The sequence below is a fragment of the Coregonus lavaretus genome (assembly GCF_964263955.1).
Source record: "Coregonus lavaretus genome assembly, contig: HAP1_SCAFFOLD_4574, whole genome shotgun sequence".
Classification (NCBI taxonomy): domain Eukaryota; kingdom Metazoa; phylum Chordata; class Actinopteri; order Salmoniformes; family Salmonidae; genus Coregonus; species Coregonus lavaretus.
The window spans coordinates 21,551-47,444 of NW_028163762.1; the positions used below are offsets into that span (position 1 = coordinate 21,551).

At 44.1% G+C, this 25,894-nt stretch overlaps 1 protein-coding gene across 1 annotated transcript; it reads right to left on the bottom strand.

Moving 5' to 3' along the window:
• Nucleotides 1-10,352: 10,352 nt before the first annotated feature.
• LOC311117799 (anosmin-1-like) lies at nucleotides 10,353-15,250 on the bottom strand (the record flags this gene model as incomplete). The annotated part of the gene is made up of 5 exons (XM_084192708.1): nucleotides 10,353-10,934; nucleotides 13,050-13,190; nucleotides 13,280-13,509; nucleotides 13,771-13,942; nucleotides 15,156-15,250. Coding segments are annotated over 5 exons (683 nt in total), but the record flags the coding sequence as incomplete, so codon positions are not given.
• Nucleotides 15,251-25,894: the final 10,644 nt, after the last annotated feature.

The following is a 25,894-nucleotide window of genomic DNA, read 5'->3' on the forward strand; positions in this document are numbered from 1 at the left end:
GTGTGGTCAAACAATCCATCTCATTAGTTTGCCGTCGCTTACTGATTGCGTCACATTTCAGCTCAATCTGTTTCCACTAGTTATCATAGCCACAAAGTCAAAATCTGTGGTCATTATCAATAAAACGTTACAATAAGGTGCAGGGTGTTCGATTTACCTACTGGGGGGTAGGGAGACCCCCAGCTCCACTAAAACCATTGAAAACTGCTTGCCGTTGTCAAGGTATTGTTAAATACATATTAACTATTTGGTTGTAATATCACCTCTTGAAAATCATAGTCAAAATTACACATTAACGATTATTCCATGCAAAACAAATGTGCACATTTAGCTCTATCATGAGAGTTATACAAGTAACTGTGGAGCACATGGGGATGTGTGTTACTCCTCAGCCTTAAAGGAAAGGTTCACCCATTTTGAATGTTATATTGTTTTTGTGCATCTCTGAGTGATGTTCTATCGACTCCCAGGGTCATTTCATGTTTTCATGTGTATCTGAGTTATTGGCGTTCAAGCAGGCAGAAATCCGGTCTGTATGACGTAGCATCGTGATAAAGTCACTCTCACTACACTGGAAGTTGATGGGAATAAACGTATATCATACATGTCATATTTCGATACTGGCCGATGTCATAACTCGGGAGGATGTCTTCTCTCGAATGAGCCATTGTTCATACTTTTGCGATATTCCTACCTCGAGAAATGTGTAATTTAACGGAGGTTCTAGCACAGGGGTGTCAAACGTCCGGCCCGCGGGCCGGATCAGGCCCGCAAACGGGTTTAATCCGGCCCGCGAGATGATAAAAAAAAAAAAAAAAAAAATTGGAAAGTATAAAAATGCGCTGCAATTTTTCAATAAAATAAACTGCTGTTCCAATTGCGTCCACTGGATGGCGCAATAGCAATTGTGTTAAGCAAGCAAACTGTTTATACCGGGGCAGAGCAAGTAGGTCAAGCACGTGCAGCCAATGAGCTACTTTGTTTTGCCCGCGATATTTATTACGGCTTCTACTTTTAACATTATGTGCTTTGGCACCCTCATTGCCCCAATATGTCTCTGTCAAAAAAGAGAAAAGTGGACGCAGAGTGTTCCAAGAAAAATGGTCATCCTATTTATTCACGGAATTGAATGGGAAAGCTGTATGTTTGGTGTGTTCAGAGCATGTTGCAGTGCTGAAAGAATATAACCTTCGTCGCCACTATGTGAGTCTTCATGCCGACAAATATGACAACTTTCAAGGACAGCGGAGATGAGAGAAGGTGAATGAACTGTTGGCGGGTCTGAAGAAACAGCAGTCTGTGTTTACTCACAGCCGAGACATCAGTGACGCTGCAGTGAAAGCTAGCTACCTCATTGCTAATGAAATCGCAGTGGCTTCAAAACCATTTAGTGAGGGTGAATTTGTAAAAACATGCATGATGAAGGCAGCGGAGATTGTGTGCCCTGAAAAGCGGCAGGCTTTTGCAAATATCAGCCTGACAAGAAACACAGTTGCAGACAGGATTTCCGATCTTTCAGTGGATTTGGACAGCCAGTTGAAGCAAAAAGTAAAGTCATTTATTGCGTTTTCGGTTGCAATTGATGAAAGCACGGACATTACAGATGTTGCACAACTGGCCATTTTCATCCGCGGAGTTGATGACACATTGACCGTCACCGAGGAGTTCGTGGAGTTGGTGCCGATGACAGATACAACGACAGCAGCTGATATTTTTACCGCACTCGTCGGCGTGCTGGACAGGGTCGGAGTGGACTGGTCCCGCGCTGTCAGCCTGGCTACAGATGGTGCGCCCTCAATGATCGGGAAAAAAGCAGGCGTTGTGACAAAGTTCAGAGAGAAAGTGCAATCTGCAAATGGAGGACGTGATTTTTTGACTTTTCACTGTATTTTGCACCAGGAGGCTTTGTGTTGCAAGTCATTAAAGATGGAAAACGTCATGAAGGTGGTCATCCAAACTGTTAATTTCATCCGATCCAGAAGCCTGAATCACCGTCAGTTTGACAGCCTTCTCAGAGAGAAATACCACATCTATGGCCTGCCATACCACACTGAGGTAAGATGGTTAAGCCGAGGTGCTGTGCTGAGGCGTTTCTTTGATTTACGAGAAGAAATTGAACAGTTCATGGAAGAAAAGGGCAAACCAGTGTTAGAATTTCATTCCGCAGAATGGATGCAGGACCTTGCATTTATGGTGGATGTTACAGAGCACCTGAATAACTTGAACAAACAGCTGCAAGGGCGCAACAAAGTTGTCACGCAGTATTATGACAGCATACGTTCTTTCAAGTTGAAGCTGTCATTGTGGGAGACGCAACTTGCCGGTGGTGATGCAGCTCACTTCCCCTGTCTGAAAAATGTGTGCGCGACCCAACATGTGGCAGACATGAAGCGGTTCAAAGATAAAATAACGGGACTGTTACGGGAGTTTGAGCAACGCTTTCAGATTTATGTTTATATGTTTTTATGTTGATGTGCTATTGTTTTTAATTGATTTTATTTTATTTGTATATTTAACCTATTCTTGACTCTGTGGTTCTTGCACTTGTTTGGGGAACAGGATTTCATTATTTTTATCTATATTTCTGCCTGAGAAATGACACCCTGATATAGTTCTGTGATCTGTGAAACAGTTCTGTTAATCACTGAGGCATTGTGTGTTTGTGTGTTCTTTTTCTTTCGAATTTTCAAATAAACTTGACGTGTTTTATGATTAATAGTGATGTTGTGCTTGTACTATTTTGGACACACTGTCCTCAGGTTCCAGCTTTATGTTGTATGTTGATCGTATTAAAACAAAGAAAACAATCTGAAGTTGTTGTTTTTAAGTTATATATACCATGATTTTTCCGGTCCGGCCCACTTGGGAATAGATTTTCCTCCATGTGGCCCCTGAGCTAAAATGAGTTTGACACCCCTGGTCTATAATTTTAATGGTAGGTTTATTTGAACAGTGAGAGACAGAATAACAACAAAAAAATCCAGAAAAACGCATGTCAAAAATGTTATAAATTGATTTGCATTTTAATGAGGGAAATAAGTATTTGACCCCCTCTCAATCAGAAAGATTTCTGGCTCCCAGGTGTCTTTTATACAGGTAACGAGCTGAGATTAGGAGCACACTCTTAAAGGGAGTGCTCCTAATCTCAGTTTGTTAACTGTATAAAGGACACCTGTCCACAGAAGCAATCAATCAATCAGATTCCAAACTCTCCACCATGGCCAAGACCAAAGAGCTCTCCAAGGATGTCAGGGACAAGATTGTAGACCTACACAAGGCTGGAATGGGCTACAAGACCATCGCCAAGCATCTTGGTGAGAAGGTGACAACAGTTGGTACGATTATTCGCAAATGGAAGAAACACAAAAGAACTGTCAATCTCCCTCGGCCTGGGGCTTCATGCAAGATCTCACCTTCATGAGAATAGTGAGGAATCAGCCCAGAACTACACGGGAGGATCTTGTCAATGATCTCAAGGCAGCTGGGACCATAGTCACCAAGAAAACAATTGGTAACACACTACACCGTGAAGGACTGAAATTCAGCGCCCGCAAGGTCCCCCTGCTCAAGAAAGCACATATACAGGCACGTCTGAAGTTGGCCAATGAACATCTGAATGATTCAAAGGAGAACTGGGTGAAAGTGTTGTGGTCAGATGAGACCAAAATCGAGCTCTTTGGCATCAACTCAACTCGCCGTGTTTGGAGGAGGAGGAATGCTGCCTATGACCCCAAGAACACCATCCCCACCGACAAACATGGAGGTGGAAACATTATGCTTTGGGGGTGTTTTTCTGCTAAGGGGACAGGACAACTTCACCGCATCAAAGGGACGATGGACGGGGCCATGTACAGTCAAATCTTGGGTGAGAACCTCCTTCGCTCAGCCAGGGCATTGAAAATGGGTCGTGGATGGGTATTCCAGCATGACAATGACCCAAAACACACGGCCAAGGCAACAAAGGAGTGGCTCAAGAAGAAGCACATTAAGGTCCTGGAGTGGCCTAGCCAGTTTCCAGACCTTAATCCCATAGAAAATCTGTGGAGGGAGCTGAAAGTTTGAGTTGCCAAACGTCAGCCTCGAAACCTTAATGACTTGGAGAAGATCTGCAAAGAGGAGTGGGACAAAATCCCTCCTGAGATGTGTGCAAACCAGGTGGCCAACTACAAGAAACGTCTGACCTCTGTGATTGCCAACAAGGGTTTTGCCACCAAGTACTAAGTCATGTTTTGCAGAGGGGTCAAATACTTATTTCCCTCATTAAAATGAAAATCAATTTATAACATTTCTGATATGCGATTTTCTGGATTTTATGTTGTTATTCTGTCTCTCACTGTTCAAATAAACCTACCATTAAAATTATAGACTGATCATTTATTTGTCAGTGGGCAAACGTACAAAATCAGCAGGGGATCAAATACTTTTTTCCCTCCCGGGGATCAAACCCACTACCCTGGCGTTACAAGCGCCATGCTCTACCAATTGAGCCTTGCTCATTGAAACTACAACTACAACATCAACATCCCTACTATTAAGTGCTTGTTTAGCCAGTACATCAACTGCCTTGTTCCCCTCCACCCCCACATGGGCTGGGACCCAAGTAAATCTGATCTGTATACCCATCTGTCTAATCCTGCCATGGGTTTGTAGTACCTCATAAAGCAGGTCTTGTCTGCTACGTGAGCTAAAGGACTGGAGACTCATTAACACTGCACATGAATCAGAGCAAATAACAACTCTGTCTGGCTTGACTTCCTACACCCACTGCAAGGCCAACAGTATGGCCATCAGCTCCGCCGTATATACAGCCAGATAATCTGTAATACGTTTCCTGACTTCCACCCCACTTTCCTGCACTACAAATGCTGACCCAGTACATCCTGTCCTTGGATCTTTTGAACCATCTGTGAAAATGGCAACAAAATCCTGATACACACTATCCATACGTCTCTTAAACAAATCAGATGAATCAACACCCTCCCTATCTCTCTGTAGTCTCTCCAACACTTCTAGATCAACTACTGGAGGCGGGAGTAGCCATGGTGGATTTACAGAAATCGCTACTTCCATACAATCCCATCTCCTTCGCCTGGGTATTACCCATCCAAAACTTGTGTTCTGTCTTCGCTCATGTTCCCAGCATGCCTGTAAAATCCCTTTCGCGGGATGAGACACCCTATGTCCCTGTAGGTTGACTCAATAATTCATTGCCAGCTGCTGTCTCCTAATCTGCAATGGCATATCCCCCATCTCCACCTGTACTGCAGCCACTGGGGACGTCCGAAACACCCCACTACATATTCTGAGTCCTTGCCCTTGTATGACATCTATCCTTTCCAATGAGGTCCGGTCTGCCGAACCATACGCTATACTGCCATAGTCTATTACAGATCAGATCAATGCAACATACATGGTCCTCAATGAGGAATGCCCAGCCCCCCATTCCTTCCCCATCAGACAGCGCATCACATTTAGCACCTTCTTACACTTTCCCACCACTCTCTCAATGTGTTCTGCCCAGGTCAGTCTAGTGTCAAAGTATACCCCAAGGAACCTGAAGGCCCCCACCTTCTCCAAGTTTCTCCATATAACCTCAAGCATACCTCATCTCCCACCTTCCACCTGTTCTGAGTTTTCTCTACAGAGAACCTGAATCCCCACATTAATGCCCACCGCTCTACCTCATCAATTGCTTCCTGTACCTTCCTGACTATGTATGGCACATATCTTCCCCTCTTCCATAAGGCACTATCATCTGCAAATAACGACCTCCCAATATCCGGCTGTACCTGAGAGTGAACATCATTGATCATGATTGAGAACAATAGAGGACTAATCACACTCCTCTGTGGTGTACCGTTATCCACCAGGTAGCTGCCTGATAGAGATCCGGTCCTTGAAGTGTAACAGTATAGACGGGCTATCTACCCTAACTCCACCCCTTGTTGCTTGCAATATCTACGCTAACTCCACCCCTTGTTGCTTGCAATATCTACCCTAACTCCACCCCTTGTTGCTTGCAATATCTACCCTAACTCCACCCCTTGTTGCTTGCAATATTTGAACATTCACTAGAACGCCTCCTCTCAAATTGTCCCTTACTTCTTTAGTGCTAACACTTTCAGGCACTCCTGTTATCACCCCTTTAATCCACTGCTTCCCTGCTTGATCAGTCCAGCTGCTCGACATCACCTTACACTTCCCTATTTGCTTCACTCTGAGAGCTTTTTTCCCTTTGCGCCATATCCTTACAGAACACCAACAAGCTCCCATCTCTTAACACTTTAGCATTGACAACTTCCCCAATCAACTCTTTTATCACTGCCGTCAACCTTATGGGACTCATAGCCCCAACTCCCCCTTCCTCCCTAAACTTCAAGAATCACTTTATGCTCCTCCTCACCTCCATGCTCCCCTCCCAATTTGGAAAAATCGTTGTGCCCTCTTCACAACTGTGTTGGTGTGTGTGGACCATGATAGATCCTTAGTGATGTGGACACTGAGCGTCTTATCTTGCCCTTCCTCTGCACTTTCTACCTCCCGAGCTGGCGTTGGAAACTATGTTGCTCTTCTCAAATGTCCTTTTCTGCCTCCCCTCTGCCTCCATTGACCTCTCGCTCCCTTTCTCTCCCGCTTTCTTTTTCTTTCTTACTCCCTCCTTTAATTTGTACCACTATGCTCCATACTGGCTCCACTTTCTTCTCCATCACTATCTCCTACCATCTCTGACCCAGTTACAGCGCAGCCGTGTGCCGAACCGCCGCCACTCCGAGTAAAGTTTGATTGTTTTGTTTATCAACGATTGATCGCTAGCCACAGCTTTCAGCCTCTCCCTCACTTCTCTCCGACCGCGTACCTGGTCCTTCGAATCTCCCATCCCTCTCTCTGGCGCAATCCTCTCTCTTCCTTTCTGGCTACCCTCACATATGAAAATACACTGAACAAAAAATATGAACGCAACAATTTCAACGATTTTACTGAGTAACAGTTCAATAATGGAAATCAGTCAATTGAAATAAATTAATTAGGTCCGAATCTATGGATTTCACGACTGGGCAGGGGCGCAGCCATGGGTGGGCCTAGGAGGGCATAGGCCCACCCTCTGGGGAGCCAGGCCCAGTCAATCAGAATGAGTTTTCCCCTACAAGGGCTTTATTACAAAAATACTCATCAGTTTCATCAGCTGTCCGGGTGGCTGGTCCCGCAGGTGAAGAAGCCTGATGTGGAGGTCCTGGGCTGGCATGGTTACACGTGGCCTGCGGTTGTGAGGCCGGTTGGACGTACTGCCAAATTCTCTAAAATGATGTTGGAGGCGGCTTATGGTAGAGAAATGAACATTCAATTATCTGGCAACAGCTCTGGTGGACATTCCTGCAGTCAGCATGCCAATTGCACACTCCCTCAAAATTTGAGACATCTGTGGCATTATGTTGTGTGAAAAAACCCGGAATATTTTAGTGGCCTTTTATTGTCCCCAGCACAATAATAATAATAATGTGCCATTTAGCAGACGCTTTTATCCAAAGCGACTTACAGTCATGTGTGCATACATTTTTACGTATGGGTGGTCCCGGGGATTGAACCCACTACCCTGGCGTTACAAGCACCATGCTCTACCAATTGATCTACAGAGGACAAGGTGCACCTGTGTAATGATCATGCTGTTTAATCAGCTTCTTGATATGCCACACCTGTCAGGTGGATGGATTATTTTGGTCAAAGCAGAAATGCTCACAACATTTTAGAGAAAGAAGCTTTAGCTCAGTTGGTAGAGCATGGTGCTTGCAACGCCAGAGTTGTGGGCTCGATTCCCACGGGGGGCCAGTATGAAAAAAATTTATGCACTCACTAACTGTAAGTCGCTCTGGATAGGAGCGTCTGCTAAATGACTAAAATGTAAATGTGTGTATGGAACATTTCTGGGATCTTTTATTTATTTTATGGGACCAGCACTTTACATGTTGCATTTATATTTTTGTTCAGTATACATGATCAATTGATGTTTACTGACCATGAAAAGCATGCTGTTAGACTGTATAACTGATGATAGCGCTAAATGTGGAATAATTGGAAATGTGTAGTTCTGACTATGCTCTTCAAGAGGTGATGATATTACAACCAAATAGATAATATGTATTTAACGATACCTTGAAAACGGCTTGTAGTTGTCAATGGTTTTAGCGGAGCTGGGGATCTCCTCGACTCCAGCAGCCAAATCCAACACTCTGCACCGTATTGTGACGTGTTATTGATAATGACCTATATCGTAAAAATTCATGCATTTTCGTGCGTCTTGGTCTTAATTTAAAGTTAGTAGCGTGGTTAAGGTTTAAAACGGTGATTGAGGTAATTTACATCCTCTTGTGGATGGGCGGTGAACAGCCTCTTCGATACACATCAAACAAAGATTCTCATGTTTATCGATTGATGAAGAACAACCAGATCATTTGTTGTGACTTTTTTTTTCCATCAATAACCTAAATGATCCTCTTGAAGGTCAGTGAATGGAAAGGCCTTGTACTGAACAGAACAGAATAACCGCTTCCACCTGGCCTCTGTCTGTCTATTAAAGCTTCAGCTTAATCTTCGGCAAACCATATTGTAATACTCTTGAATAAGCCCCAGATCATTAAAACAATATATTATAATACTCTTTAATAAGGCCCTGGTCATGAAAACACCACATCAAAATCTAATTTTATTTGTCACATTCTTGGTAAACAACAGGTGTAGACTAACAGTGTAATGCTGACTTACAGGCCCTTCCCAACAATATTGAAAAATCATAGAAAAGTACACAATGAGTAACGATAACTTGGCTATATACACGGGGTACCAGTACCCAGTCAATGTGCAGGAGTACGAGGTAATTGAGGTAGATATGCACATATAACTAGGAATAAAGTGATTAGGCAACAGGATAGATAATAAACAGTAGCAACAGCGTATGTGATGAGTCAGAGAGCAGAGAGAACAGTCTATAACTTGGGTGGCTGGAGTATTTTAACATTTTTAGGGCCTTCCTCTGAGACCGCCTGGTATAGAGATCCTGGATGGCAGGGAGCTCGGCCCCAGTGATGAAGCAACACAAACATAGACACATACATACAAACACACGATAACATACGCACTATACACACATGTACACATGGATTTTGTGTTATAGATATGTGGTAGTAGAGTAGAGGCCTGAGGGCACACACTTAATATGTTATGAAATCTGTTATGAATGTATTGTAATGTTTTTAAAATGTACAACTGCCTTAATTTTGCTGGACCCCAGGAAGAGTAGCTGCTGCCAAGGGATCCTAATGGGGATCCATAATAAATACATATACAAATGTACTGGGCCGTACGCACTACCCTCTGTAGCGCCTTGCTGTCGGATGCCAAGCAGTTGCCATACCAGGCGGTGATGCAGCCAGTCAAGATGCTCTCAATGGTGCAGCTATAGAACTTTTTGAGGATCTGAGGACCCATGCCAAATCTTTTCAGTCTCCTGAGGGGGAAGATGCATTGTTGTGCCCTCTTCACAACTGTGTTGGTGTGTGTGGACCATGATAGGTCCTTAGTGATGTGGACACAGAGGAACTTGAAGCTCATGACCTGCTCCACTACAGCCCCGTCGATGTGGATGGGGGCGTGCTCAGCCCTCTGTTTCCTGTAGTCCACGATCAGCTCCTTTGTCTTGCTGATGTTGAGGGAGAGGTTGTTGTCCTGGCACCACATTGCCAGGTCTCTGACCTCTCTATATGCTGTCTCATCGTCGTTGGTGATCAGGCCTACCACCGTCTTGTCGTCAGCGAACTACCCCTTCCTGCAGTCAAATGACCAAATCACGCTCTAGTGACCTCATGGGTGGAATGTTATTAATATTTTTCACAATTGAATAATAAACATTATTTTAAAAAACCTGCCGAAAATCCTGTGTTTCTATGCCAAACTGCCTTGTTATATTGCAGTCTTCTGTGATGTATAGTGTATATAGAGTGTAATATTGGGATGCAAAGTGTAATTTTGAATACATTCCAACTCTATATCTGACATGGTACAGGTGCCTTCTTTTTTTAAGCCCATAACCATGTGTGTGAAGTGTATACTTTTGTTTCTAAGTAGATTTGTTTAAGACTACCAAGAAACACTCTGTGTGACCCTGATTTAGTCCACTGCAGTAAAAGGTTAATGATGGTGTTGGAGTCGTGCGCGGCCACTCGGTCGTAGGTGAACAGGGAGTACAGGAGGGGACTAAGCACGCACCCCTGAGGGGCCCCCGTGTCGAGGGTGAGCCCGAGGTCATGAAAACACCATATTATAATACTCTTGAATAAGCTCCAGGTCATTAAAACATCACATATTATAATATTCTTTAATTACAACACAATAAATTAAACTGGAACAACAAGATATATAAGATGGTTACATACATCAAAGTCACTGCTGGGGTTATATGCTTGAAATAATAACTTATAGCGCAATATTACAAAAATACTAAACGACAACAGGTTACAAACTGCTTTATGCGGGGGACATTTTACTTTCAAGAACATACTGTGTAGAGAGCAATGAAAAAGGCAGACATTTTGGTAGCACTACATACATCAGTGCTATATATTTTTCTTTACATATGTAAAAAAAAAAAAAATAATGATTACATTATACATGACTGAAAACGATCATCTCTAAACATTGAACATACATGTATTGTAAGTGTAATGGCCAGACTTGGTATAGATTCACTTGATCTTTCAGGTAAATATATCTGTGTGATAAAGACAACCGAGAGCAGTGCAGCACTGGGACGGCATTTGTGTGTGGGTGTGTGTGGGTGTGTGTGGGTGTGTGTGTGTGGACACCTATACAGGCTGTGGTGGTGGTGTTCTCAATACACACTACGGCGCTAGTGATGACGAGCACCAGAGGTTGGGGGGAGGAGCCTGGAAAACAAGAGAGAGGATGATGATTGGTGGGATCAGGCAGGGGTTATATATGATTGAAATAACCTGTGTCATTAATGCAAATCAAACCAAAAACTGGAGAGAAAAAAAAGTCAGATATATTTCTCAAATTACTCCCTGTTCTGTATGTAAAGCACTACGCTTGGCCGCAACACTTATGGCCCTGGCTAAAAGGAGAGCACCAAAGAAAGACAATGCCCTGGCAAAAAGGAGAGCACCATAGAAAGACAATGCCCTGGCAAAAAGGAGAGCACCATAGAAAGACAATGCCCTGGCTAAAAGGAGAGCACCATAGAAAGACAATGCCCTGGCTAAAAGGAGAGCACCATAGAAAGACAATGCCCTGGCAAAAAGGAGAGCACCATAGAAAGACAATGCCCTGGCTAAAAGGAGAGCACCATAGAAAGACAATGCCCTGGCTAAAAGGAGAGCACCATAGAAAGACAATGCCCTGGCTAAAAGGAGAGCACCATAGAAAGACAATGCCCTGGCTAAAAGGAGAGCACCATAGAAAGACAATGCCCTGGCTAAAAGGAGAGCACCATAGAAAGACAATGCCCTGGCTAAAAGGAGAGCACCATAGAAAGACAATGCCCTGGCTAAAAGGAGAGCACCATAGAAAGACAATGCCCTGGCTAAAAGGAGAGCACCATAGAAAGACAATGCCCTGGCTAAAAGGAGAGCACCATAGAAAGACAATGCCCTGGCTAAAAGGAGAGCACCATAGAAAGACAATGCCCTGGCAAAAAGTAGTCTACTGTGTGCTACATGCCGACCAGAGTCGTATTCATTATTTATGCAGACAACTGATAAAAAGGAAAAACCCTGTAGATTCCATTTGACATTTGTGATTAGTTGAACGGAGTTGGGAGAACTCCATCTTCTATCAAAGTTGGACAAAAGCAGGCTCTTTCTGTTGAGGTACCAAAGCTTTGATTCTCCCTCTCCCTCCCTCTCTGCCTCCCTCTCCCTCTCTCTCTCCCTCCCTCCCTCTCCCTCCCTCCCTCCCTCCCTCCCTCCCTCCCTCCCTCCCTCCCTCCCTCCCTCCCTCCCTCCCTCCCTCCCTCCCTCCCTCCCTCCCTCCCTCCCTCCTCCCTCCCTCCCTCTCCCCTCCCTCCCTCTCTCTCCCTCCCTCCCTCCCTCCCTCCCTCCCTCTCCGCCTCCCTCCCTCCCTCTCCCTCTCTCTCCCTCCCTCTCCCTCTCCCTCTCTCCCTCCCTCCCACTCCCAGTGCTCCCACAGTCTTCCTGACAGTGTCCATCCTAACTGTGAGGTCTGAAGCACTGTAACACCAGACCAGGGAGTGTCTCTGGCAGTCTCTCTCTGTGGAACTAACTCTGTGTTCCTCTTCCAGAACCCCTCTATCAAAGTTCAGGAACTCTAGAATTAGAACTAGAAAAATCATTCTAATTCTGACCTGCCAAGAACACTCGGACAAAGGGAGGGAGGGGAGTGGAATCTAAATATCATACTGACGAAGAGCCACATGTGCTCCAAGGCCATAGAACCAAGACAAAGTCCATTAGTTGTGAGAGAGAAGAGAGTGAGGTCCTGCTCACACTGGTGTGGTACTATTCATCAACATCACAGTAATCAAACTCACATGGAGAGAGTTCTGCTGGGTTCTGCTGTTGCCAGGTTTCCAATACAAAATACACTACTGAATAAATGATCCCAACTAGAAGACCTATTCTCTCTCACACTCCAATGGGCACTAACAACACACACGAACGCCACTCTCTCTTTCTCTCTCTCGCTCACTCTCTCTCTTGCTCTCTCTCTCGCTCTTGCTCTCTCTCTCTCTCTTGCTCTCTCTCTCTCTCCCTAACATGGTCGTGAGAGGTCAAATACCCTCTGAAAGGAAGATCAGCGGTACGGTGAGATCATGTGGTGATCTCAGATTGGCTGGCCTTGTAACTGAGGGGGGGGTTGTTATGTTTTGTGCAGTTCCAGTGCCAGTCAAATATATCACATTTTATAAATGTTATTTTTAGCCAGTAGAAATTGGCCGTTTAGGAAACAGTGCTGTAGGAATGGGTTAGTGTGTCAGTGAGTGGTTTGTCTTGTGTGTAAGATGTTAGGCCCTGCAGCAGTACCTCATAGCAGAGTGATGTTGAGGGGAGGTGTGTGGACGTCCTGGCTACTGAAGGGCCACTGCCCCCTGCTGACAGCACCTGGACCTGCAGCTTGTACACACTGTCTGGCTGCAGCCACTCCACTGTCAGAGAGCGCTGGTCCTGGGGGAGAACAGTGGAACATGAGTACACAGGGAGGGAAATAAAGGGATGACTTACAGTCAGAGATGATAACACACACTGGTTCTCACCGGGGCCACTATCTGTGTCTGAGAGATAAGGGTGTCCTGTCCTTCTGTTGCCATTCCGCTGGAGGACACCTGCACCCAGGAGAACTGGAACCCTGCGATGGGCGTCTGCCCCGGTGCAGTCTGGGAGAGCTGCCAGCGGAACAGGCCCTGCAGGGAGCCGTTGACCGTGTGGAACTCTGCAGACAGCTTCTCAGGACGCAGTACCACCTTCCTGGACACCAGGGGTCGCTCTGACACAGGAAATCACACATTTAGACATCGTTACTAAATAATAATTTGGACCCAAAATATATCTACAGGTAGTACATAACAAAGGACCTAAATATTTCAGAGGTCATAGGATCATTGATACAACTTATATGATTCTCACTGAGAGGAAGAAGCTGTGCCGAAACAGTGCATTCACACTCCTACTGACACTCAATCAGTATGTCAGGTATTCACTTTCTCCATGCTGTGTGTGTTTAGGGCATGTGTGGAGCTGGCCATACCTTCTCTGGCACAGGGCAAGGCCTTGCCCCCTCTTGCCATGACCGCAGAACAAGGTGGGGTCGTTACCGCGGTAAAAGCTTCTGACCTCTGATCCCCCTCTGGTGCTACGAGCGCCACAGCAATCCTGTACTTACAGGCGAACAGCAGCCCCGTGATAACATAATGTGTTCCCTGAGAGGAGAGGAGAAGAAAAGAGTGAGGGGAAGAACAGGGAGACATGATCAATCAGCACAGCATGGAGGTGAGAAGTGACAGAGACAGATATAGGAGAGAGAGAAATAGTGGACAGAGAGAGAGATAGTAGAGAGAGAGAGAGAGTGGGAGAGAGAGAGAGATAGAGAGTGGAGAGAGAGCGATAGTAGAGAGAGAGACAGAGAGATAGTAGAGAGAGAGAGATAGTGGAGCGAGAGAGAGATAGTAGAGCAAGAGAGAGTGGAGAGAGAGAGATATAGTGGAGAGAGAGAGATAGTGGAGAGAGAGAGTGAGAGATAGTGGAGAAAGAGAGAGAGAGATAGTGGAGAGAGAGAGATGAAAAGCTGAACAACTGAACAACTCTACATCAGCCAGCCAGCCAACTCTGGTCTCAAGTGAGGGAAGAATGTGAAAGGCAAACAGACAGGAACAAAAAGATGATGAAAGAACTGAGTTGATGATGAAAGCCGAGCTGTGAGCAACGCTGCCAGGTCCCAGCTAGGTCCCAGCCAGGCCTCAGCCAGGTCCCAGCCAGGCCCCAGCCAGGCCCCAGCCAGGTCCCAGCCAGGCCCAGCCAGGCCCCAGCCAGGTCCCAGCCAGGCCTCAGCCAGGTCCCAGCCAGGTCCCAGCCAGGTCCCAGCCAGGCCCCAGCCAGGTCCCAGCCAGGCCTCAGCCAGGTCCCAGCCAGGCCCCAGCCAGGTCCCAGCCAGGCCCCAGCCAGGCCTCAGCCAGGTCCCAGCCAGGCCTCAGCCAGGCCCCAGCCAGGTCCCAGCCAGGCCCCAGCCAGGCCCCAGCCAGGCCCCAGCCAGGCCCCAGCCAGGCCAGCTGATGATAGATGCAGTGGGAGAGATAGCTAGCTATAGCTGTCCTCTCTGGTCTTGGCTGCCGCTCCACTCTCTGCTTTGGCTTGTTTTTATGATGAAGAAGATAGTGTCCATGATTGTTAAAGTCCACTCCAGCTGAGGGACTGTTTATTAATATGACTCATCCAATAGTCCCACACTGTGGAGAATCTGAGGGGTATAATGTAGCAGTTACAATTCAGTTGGCAAACCCAATTGGACTCCTTCAAAACGGTGTTAACAATTCAATATAAAACAGTATTGGAATCTTTCACAATATCAGCCAACAGCCATCTGGCCTAACAGTTGTGGAAATGCTGTTCTATTCTATAGCTGGCTCTGAAACTTACCTGCACAGTGGCTTTTTTCTCTGTCTTGCTGATGTTGCTGGCACACACATGAGGATACCACCTCAGGACATATGTAGTGGAGTCCTTATAGGTTTCTGTAACACATCAGAAGGTGGATACAGTGTTATGGTGCTATAGAAACCAAGGTCAGATAGGTCTGAAGGTGGATACAGTGTTCTGGTGCTATAGAAACCAAGGTCAGATAGGCCTGAAGAGAAACATATTGGCTGTTGTAGTGCTAACACTATTAGCGCATTATACTCAACGTCACAGTTTGGAGTGTTATTACAGCCTGGAACCAGGGTTTCTGTATTAGATACAGAGGGTGAGTAGCCTGTTGGGTGTTGGGAAGCCTAGTGTATGCAGTGTGAGAGAGACAGAGAGAGAGAGAGATGAGAGAGAGAGAGAGAGAACGAAGAGAGGAGAGAGAGAGAGAGAGAGAGAGAGAGAGAGAGAGAGAGAGAGAGAGAGAGAGAGAGAGAGAGAGAGAGAGAGAGAGAGAGAGAGAGAGAGAGATGGGGGGGAGAGAGAGAGAGATGTTGATGTGGTGTTGATGGTATCCTCAATGAAATGATAAAATATACAGACCACAAATTTCAATTAGCTATACTTAAACTCTTTAACATCATCCTTAGCTCTGGCATCTTCCCCAATATTTGGAACCAAGGACTGATCACCCCAATCCACAAAAGTGGAGACAAATTTGACCCCAATAACTACCGTGGGATATGCGTCAACAGCAACCTTGGGAAAATCCTCTAGATCAGTGTTCTTCAATTCCGGTCCTGGAGGGCCGAAACACCTCTGTTTTTTCATCCTCTCCTTCTAATCAGGGGCTAATTCAGACCTGGGACACCAGGTGAGTGCAATTAACTACCAGGTAGAAATAAAAAACAGAAGTGTTTCGGCCCTCCAGGACCGGAATTGAAGAACCCTGCTCTAGATTATCATTAACAGCAGACTAGTTCATTTCCTCAGTGAAACAATGTACTGAGCAAATGTCAAATTGGCTTTTTACCAAATTACCGTACGACAGACCACGTATTCACCCTGCACACCCTAATTGACAAACAAACAAACCAAAACAAAGGCAAAGTCTTCTCATGCTTTGTTGATTTCAAAAAAGCTTTTGACTCAATTTGGCATGAGGGTCTGCTATACAAATTGATGGAAAGTGGGGTTGGTGGAAAAACATACGACATTATAAAATCCATGTACACAAACAACAAGTGTGCGGTTAAAATTGGCAAAAAACACACACATTTCTTTCCACAGGGCCGTGGGGTGAGACAGGGATGCAGTTTAAGCCCCACCCTCTTCAACATATATATCAACGAATTGGCGAGGGCACTAGAACAGTCTGCAGCACCCGGCCTCACCCTACTAGAATCTGAAGTCAAATGTCTTCTGTTTGCTGATGATCTGGTGCTTCTGTCACCAACCAAGGAGGGCCTACAGCAGCACCTAGATCTTCTGCACAGATTCTGTCAGACCTGGGCCCTGACAGTAAATCTCAGTAAGACAAAAATAATGGTGTTCCAAAAAAGGTCCAGTTGCCAGGACCACAAATACAAATTCCATCTAGACACCGTTGCCCTAGAGCACACAAAAAACTATACATACCTCGGCCTAAACATCAGCGCCACAGGTAACTTCCACAAAGCTGTGAACGATCTGAGAGACAAGGCAAGAAGGGCCTTCTATGCCATCAAAAGGAACATACAATTTGACATACCAATTAGGATCTGGCTAAAAATACTTGAATCAGTTATAGAACCCATTGCCCTTTATGGTTCTGAGGTCTGGGGTCCGCTCACCAACCAAGAATTCACAAAATGGGACAAACACCAAATTGAGACTCTGCATGCAGAATTCTGCAAAAACATCCTCCGTGTACAACGTAAAACACCAAATAATGCATGCAGAGCAGAATTAGGCCAATACCCGCTAATTATCAAAATCCAGAAAAGAGCCGTTAAATTCTATAACCACTTAAAAGGAAGCGATTCCCAAACCTTCCATAACAAAGCCATCACCTACAGAGAGATGAACTTGGAGAAGAGTCCCCTAAGTAAGCTTGTCCTGGGCCTCTGTTCACAAACACAAACAGACCCCACACAGCCCCAGGACAACAACAACAACAACAACACAATTAGACCCAACCAAATCATGAGAAAACAAAAAGAGAATTACTTGACACATTGGAAAGAACAAACAAAAAAACAGAGCAAACTAGAATGCTATTTGGCCCTAAACAGAGAGTACACAGTGGCAGAATACCTGACCACTGTGACTGACCCAAACTTAAGGAAAGCTTTGACTATGTACAGACTCAGTGAGCATAGCCTTGCTATTGAGAAAGGCCGCCGTAGGCAGACCTGGCTCTCAAGAGAAGACAGGCTATGTGCACACTGCCCACAAAATGAGGTGGAAACTGAGCTGCACTTCCTAACCTCCTGCCAAATGTATGACCATATTAGAGACATATTTCCCTCAGATTACAGCGATCCACAAAGAATTTGAAAACAAACCCAATTTTGATAAACTCCCTTATCTACTGGGTGAAAAACCACAGTGTGCCATCACAGCTGCAAGATTTGTGACCTGTTGCCACAAGAAAAGGGCAACCAGTGAAGAACAAACACCATTGTAAATACAACCCATATTTATGTTTATTTATTTTCCCATTTGTACTTTAACTCTTTGCACATTGTTACAACACTGTATATATACATAATATGACATTTGAAAAGTCTTTATTCTTTTGAAACTTCTGAGTGTAATGTTTACTGTTAATATTTATTGTTTATTTCACTTTTGTTTACTATCTACTTCACTTGCTTTGGCAATGTTAACACACGTTTCCCATGCCAATAAAGCCCTTAAATTGAATTGAATTGAATTGAATTGAGAGAGAGAGAGAGAGAGAGAGAGAGAGAGAGAGAGAGAGAGAGAGAGAGAGAGAGAGAGAGAGAGAGAGAGAGAGAGAGAGAGAGAGAGAGAGAGAGAGAGAGAGAGAGAGAGAGAGAGAGAGAGAGAGAGAGAGAGAGAGAGAGAGAGAGAGAGAGAGAGAGAGAGAGAGAGAGAGAGAGAGAGAGAGAGAGAGAGAGAGAGAGAGAGAGAGAGCCTCCGAGATTCACGTCACCAGAGGGCTTTGGCCTTCAACCACACACTCTTCTCCTGTATCCAGGCAACATCACATCTTTCACCAGATCCATCTCTACATCATCTCCAGGTTGACTACAGTGAACCCCAGGCGAGCCTCTCTCTCTCTCCCTCTTCTCTGTCTTTCATCAGATCCATCTCCCCATGAACTCCAGGTTGAACCCCAGATGAACATTCTCTCTCTCTGTCTGTCTCTCTCGCTGCCTGTCTCTCTCTCTCCATCTCTCTGCCTGTCTCTCTCTCTCTCTGTCTGTCTCGCTCTCTCTCTGTCTCTCTCTCTCCATCTCTCTGCCTGTCTCTCTCTCTCTCTGTCTCTCTTTCTCCATCTCTCTGCCTGTCTCTCTCGCTGTCTGTCTCTCTCTCTCCATCTCTCTGTCTGTCTCTCTCTCTGTCTGTCTGTCTCTCTCTCTCTCTGTCTGTCTCTCTCTGTCTGTCTCTCTCTCTCTCTGTCTCTCTTTCTCCATCTCTCTGCCTGTCTCTCTCTCTCTCTGTCTGTCTCTCTCTCTCTCTGTCTCTCTTTCTCCATCTCTCTGTCTCTCTCTGTCTGTCTCTCTCTGTCTGTCTCTCTCTCTCTCTCTGTCTCTCTTTCTCCATCTCTCTGTCTCTCTCTCTGTCTCTCTCTCTCTCTGTCTGTCTCTCAATTCAATTCAATTTCAATTTAAGGGCTTTATTGGCATGGGAAACATGTTAACATTGCCAAAGCAAGTGAAGTAGATAGTAAACAAAAGTGAAATAAACAATAAATATTAACAGTAAACATTACACTCAGAAGTTCCAAAAGAATAAAGACATTTCAAATGTCACATTATGTTTATATACAGTGTTGTAATAATATGCAAATAGTTAAAGTACAAATCTCTCTGTCTGTCTCTCTCTCTGTCTGTCTCTCTCTGTCTCTCTCTCTCTGTCTCTCTGTCTGTCTCTCTCTGTCTGTCTGTCTCTCTCGGTCTGTCTCTCTCTCTGTCTGTCTTTCTCCCTCCATCTGTATGTCTGTCTCTCCCTCTGTCTGTCTCTCTCTCTCTCTCTGTCTGTCTCTCAATTCAATTAAATGTAAGGGCTTTATTGGCATGGGAAATGTATGTTAACATTGCCAAAGCAAGTGAAGTAGATAGTAAACAAAAGTATTAATAAATAATAACAGTAAACATTACACTCAGAAGTTCCAAAAGAATAAAGACATTTCAAATGTCATATTACGTCTATATACAGTGTTGTAACAATGTGCAAATAGTTAAAGTACAAATGGGAAAATAAATATAAATATGGGTTGTATTTACAATGGTGTTTGTTCTTCACTGGTTGCCCTTTTCTTGTGGCAACAGGTCACAAATCTTGCAGCTGTGATGGCACACTGTGGTTTTTCATCCAGTAGATAAGGGAGTTTATCAAAATTGTGTTTTGTTTTCGAATTCTATGTGGATCTGTGTAATCTGAGGGAAATATGTGTCTCTAATATGGTCATACATTTGGCAGGAGGTTAGGAAGTGCAGCTTAGTTTCCACCTCATTTTGTGGGCAGTGTGCACATAGCCTGTCTTCTCTTGAGAGTGAGGTCTGGCTACGGCGGCCTTTCTCAATAGCAAGGCTATGCTCACTGAGACTGTACATAGTCAAAGCTTTCCTTAAGTTTGGGTCAGTCACAGTGGTCAGGTATTCTGCCACTGTGTACTCTCTGTTTAGGGACAAATAGCATTCTAGTTTGCTCTGTTTTTTTGTTAATTCTTTCCAATGTGTCAAGTAATTCTCTTTTTGTTTTCTCATGATTTGGTTGGGTCTAATTGTGTCGCTGTCTTGGGGCTCTGTGGGGTCTGTTTGTGTTTGGGAACAGAGCCCCAGGACCAGCTTGCTTAGGGGACTCTTCTCCAAGTTCATCTCTCTGTAGGTGATGGCTTTGTTATGGAAGGTTTGGGAATCACTTCCTTTTAAGTAGTTATAGAATTTAACGTCTCTTTTCTGGATTTTGATAATTAGTGGGTATCGGCCTAATTCTGCTCTGCATGCATTATTTGGTGTTTTTCATTGTACACGGAGGATATTTTTGCAGAATTCTGCATGCAGAGTCTCAATTTGGTGTTTGTCCCATTTTGTGAATTATTGGTTGGTGAGCGGACCCCAGACCTCACAACCATAAAGGGCAATGGGTTCTATAACTGATTCAAGTATTTTTAGCCAGATCCTAATTGATATGTCGAATTTTATGTTCCTTTTGATGGCATAGATGGCCCTTCTTTCCTTGTCTCTCAGATCGTTCACAGCTTTGTTGAAGTTACATGTGGCGGTGATGTTTAGGCCGAGGTATGTATTGTTTTTTGTGTGCACTAGGGCAACGGTGTCTAGATGGAATTTGTATTTGTGGTCATGGCAACTGGACCGTTTTTGGAACACCATTATTTTTGTCGTACTGAGATTTACTGTCAGGGCCCAGGTCTGACAGAATCTGTGCAGAAGATCTAGGTGCTGCTGTAGGCCCTCCTTGGTTGGTGACAGAAGCACCAGATCATCAGCAAACAGAAGACAGTTGACTTCAGATTCTAGTAGGGTGAAGCCGGGTGCTGCAGACTGTTCTAGTGCCCTCGCCAATTCGTTGATATATATGTTGAAGAGGGTGGGGCTTAAGCTGCATCCCTGTCTCACCCCATGGCCCTGTGGAAAGAAATCTGTGTGTTTTTTGCCAATTTTAAACGCACACTTGTTGTTTGTGTACATGGATTTTATAATGTCGTATGTTTTTCCCCCAACACCACTTTCCATCAATTTCTATACCAGACCATCATGCCAAATTGAGTCAAAAGCTTTTTTGAACTCAACAAAGCATGAGAAGACTTTGCCTTTGTTTTGGTTTGTTTGTTTGTCAATTAGGGTGTGCATGGTGAATATGTGGTCTGTCGTATGGTAATTTGGTAAAAAGCTAATTTGACATTTGCTCAGTACATTGTTTTCACTGAGGAAATGAACTAGTCTGCTGTTAATGATAATGCAGAGGATTTTCCCAAGGTTGCTGTTGACGCATATCCCATGGTAGTTATTGTGGTCTAATTTGTCTCCACTTTTGTGGATTGGGGTGATCAGTCCTTGGTTCCAAATATTGGGGAGGATGCCAGAGCTAAGGATGATGTTAAAGAGTTTAAGTATAGCCAATTGGAATTTGTGGTCTGTATATTTTATCATTTCATTGAGGATACCATCAACACCACAGGCCTTTTTGGGTTGGAGGGTTTGTATTTTGTCCTGTAGTTCATTCAATGTAATTGGAGAATCCAGTGGGTTCTGGTGGTCTTTAATAGTTGATTCTAAGATTTGCATTTGATCATGTATATATTTTTTGCTGTTTGTTCTTTGTTATAGGGCTAAAAAGATTGGAGAAGTGGTTTACCTATACATCTCTGTTTTGAATAGATAGCTCTTCATGTTGTTGTTTGTTTAGTGTTTTCCAATTTTCCCAGAAGTGGTTACAGTGTATGGATTCTTCAATTACATTGAGCTGATTTCTGACATGCTGTTCCTTCTTTTTCTGTAGTGTATTTCTGTATTGTTTTAGTGATTCACCATTGTGAAGGCTCAGGTTTTCTGGGTCTATATGTTTTTGGTTGGATAGGTTTCTCAATTTATTTCTTAGGTTTTTGCATTCTTCATCAAACCATTTGTCACTGTTGTTACTTTTCTTCGGTTTTCTGTTAGAGATTTTTAGATTTAATGGGGAAGCTGAGAGGTCAAATATACTGTTTAGGTTTTCTACTGCCAAGTTTACACCTTCACTATTACAGTGGAACGTTTTGTCCAGGAAGTTGTCTAAAAGGGATTGAATTTGTTGTTGCCTAATTGTTTTTTGGTAGGTTTCGACACTACTTTCCTTCCATCTATAGCATTTCTTAATATTATTCAGTTCCTTTGGCTTTGATGCCTCATGATTGAATATTGCTCTGTTCAAGTAGACTGTGATTTTGCTGTGGTCTGATAGGGGTGTCAGTGGGCTGACTGTGAACGCTCTGAGAGACTCTGGGTTGAGGTCAGTGATAAAGTAGTCTACAGTACTACTGCCAAGAGATGAGCTATAGGTGTACCTACCATAGGAGTCCCCTCGAAGCCTACCATTGACTATGTACATACCCAGCGTGCGACAGAGCTGCAGGAATTGTGACCCATATTTGTTGGTTATGTTGTCGTAGTTGTGCCTAGGGGGGCATATGGGGGAGGGAATGCTGTCACCTCCAGGTAGGTGTTTGTCCCCCTGTGTGCTGAGGGTGTCAGGTTCTTGTCCAGTTCTGGCATTTAGGTCACCACAGACTAGTACATGTCCCTGGATCTGGAAATGATTGATTTCCCCCTCCAGGATGGAGAAGCTGTCTTCATTAAAGTATGGGGATTCTAGTGGAGGGATATACAGTGCCTTGCAAAAGTATTCATCCCCCTTGGCGTTTTTCCTATTTTGTTGCATTACAACCTGTAATTTTAAATGGATTTTTATTTGGATTTCATGTAATGGACATACACAAAATAGTCAAAATTGGTGAAGTGAAATGAAAAAAGTACTTGTTTAAAAAGATTCTAAAAAATAAATAACGGAAAAGTTGTGCATGCATATGTATTCACCCCCTTTGCTATGAAGCCCCTAAATAAGATCTGGTGCAACCAATTACCTTCAGAAGTCACATAATTAGTTACATAAAGTCCACCTGTGTGCAATCTAAGTGTCACATGATCTGTCACATGATCTCAGTATATCTACACCTGTTCTGAAAGGCCCCAGAGTCTGCAACACCACTAAGCAAGGGGCACCACCAAGCAAGCAGCACCATGAAGACCAAAGAGCTCTCCAAACAGGTCAGGGACAAAGTTGTGGGGAAGTACAGATCAGGGTTGGATTATAAAAAAATGTCAGAAACTTTGAACATCCCACGGAGCACCATTAAATCCATTATTAAAAAATTTAAAGAATATGGCACCACAACAAACCTGCCAAGAGAGGACCGCCCACCAAAACTCACGGACCAGGCAAGGAGGGCATTAATCAGAGAGGCAACAAAGAGACCAAAGATAACCCTGAAGGAGCTGCAAAGCTCCACGGAGCTGGGCTTTACGGAAGAGTGGCCAGAAAAAAGCCATTGCTTACAGAAAAAAATAAGCAAACACGTTTGGTGTTCGCCAAAAATATGTGGGAGACTCCCCAAACATATGGAAGAAGGTACTCTGGTCAGATGAGACTAAAATTGAGCTTTTTGGCCATCAAGGAAAACACTATGTCTGGCGCAAACCCAACATCTCTCATCACCCCGAGAACACCATCCCCACAGTGAAGCATGGTGGTGGCAGCATCATGCTGTGGGATGTTTTTCATCGGCAGGGACTGGGAAACTGGTCAGAATTGAAGGAATGATGGATGGCGCTAAATACAGGTAAATTCTTGAGGGAAACCTGTTTCAGTCTTCCAGAGATTTGAGACTGGCATGGAGGTTCACCTTCCAGCAGGACAATGACCCTAAGCATACTGCTAAAGCAACACTAGAGTGGTTTAAGGGGAAACATTTAAATGTATTGGAATGGCCTAGTCAAAGCCAAGACCTCAATCCAATTGAGAATCTGTCGTATGACTTAAAGATTGCTGTACACCAGCGGAACCCATCCAACTTGAAGGAGCTGGAGCAGTTTTGCCTTGAAGAATGGGCATAAATCCCAGTGGCTAGATGTGCCAAGCTTATAGAGACATACCCCAAGAGACTTGCAGCTGTAATTGCTGCAAAAGGTGGCTCTACAAAGTATTGACTTTGGGGGGGTGAATAGATATGCACGCTCAAGTTTTCTGTTCTTTTGTCTTATTTCTTGCTTGTTTCACAATAAAAAATATTTTGCATCTTCAAAGTGGTAGGTATGTTGTGTAAATCAAATGATACAAACCCCCCAAAAATCAAATTTAATTCCAGGTTGTAAGGCAACAAAATAGGAAAAATGCCAAGGGGGGTGAATACTTTCGCAAGCCACTGTAGGTAGCACACAGGAGGACATCTTTCTCTGTTGAGATAATTTCCTTTTGAATTTCTAGCCAAATGTAAAATGTTCTTGTTTTGATTAATTTAAAAGAGTGAGTTAGGTCTGCTGTATACCAAATTAGCATACCCCCTGAGTCCCTTCCCTGTTTCACACCTGTTAGTTTGGTGGATGGGACTACCAGCTCTCTGTAACCTAGAGGGCAACCAGTGGGTCCGTCTCCTCTATACCATGTTTCTTGTAGGATGACAATGTCTGTATTACCGATTTCTTTGGTGAAGTCCAGGTTCCTGCTCTTAAGGCCAAAGGCAGATGACCTCAGGCCTTGGATATTCCAGGATAGTAGTGAAGGCTTTGTGTTCCATAAAGTGTCTCTCTGTCTGTCTCACTCACTCCGTCTGTATCTCTCTCCATCTCTCTCTCTGTCTCTCGCTCCCCATCTCTCTGTCTCTCTCAATTCAATTCAATTCAATTCAATTTAAGGGCTTTATTGGCATGGGAAACGTGTGTTAACATTGCCAAAGCAAGTGAAGTAGATAGTAAACAAAAGTGAAATAAACAATAAATATTAACAGTAAACATTACACTCAGAAGTTTCAAAAGAATAAAGACATTTCAAATGTCATATTATGTATATATACAGTGTTGTAACAATGTGCAAAGAGTTAAAGTACAAATGGGAAAATAAATAAACATAAATATGGGTTGTATTTACAATGGTGTTTGTTCTTCACTGGTTGCCCTTTTCTTGTGGCAACAGGTCACAAATCTTGCAGCTGTGATGGCACACTGTGGTTTTTCACCCAGTAGATAAGGGAGTTTATCAAAATTGGGTTTGTTTTCGAATTCTTTGTGGATCGCTGTAATCTGAGGGAAATATGTGTCTCTAATATGGTCATACATTTGGCAGGAGGTTAGGAAGTGCAGCTCAGTTTCCACCTCATTTTGTGGGCAGTGTGCACATAGCCTGTCTTCTCTTGAAAGCCAGGTCTGCCTACGGCGGCCTTTCTCAATAGCAAGGCTATGCTCACTGAGTCTGTACATAGTCAAAGCTTTCCTTAAGTTTGGGTCAGTCACAGTGGTCAAGTATTCTGCCACTGTGTACTCTCTGTTTAGGGCCAAATAGCATTCTAGTTTGCTCTGTTTTTTTGTTTGTTCTTTCCAATGTGTCAAGTAATTCTCTTTTTGTTTTCTCATGATTTGGTTGGGTCTAGTTGTGTTGTTGTTGTTGTTGTCCTGGGGCTGTGTGGAGTCTGTTTGTGTTTGTGAACAGAGCCCCAGGACAAGCTTACTTAGGGGACTCTTCTCCAAGTTCATCTCTCTGTAGGTGATGGCTTTGTTATGGAAGGTTTGGGAATCGCTTCCTTTTAAGTGGTTATAGAATTTAACGGCTCTTTTCTGGATTTTGATAATTAGCGGGTATTGGCCTAATTCTGCTCTGCATGCATTATTTGGTGTTTTACGTTGTACACGGAGGATGTTTTTGCAGAATTCTGCATGCAGAGTCTCAATTTGGTGTTTGTCCCATTTTGTGAATTCTTGGTTGGTGAGCGGACCCCAGACCTCAGAACCATAAAGGGCAATGGGTTCTAT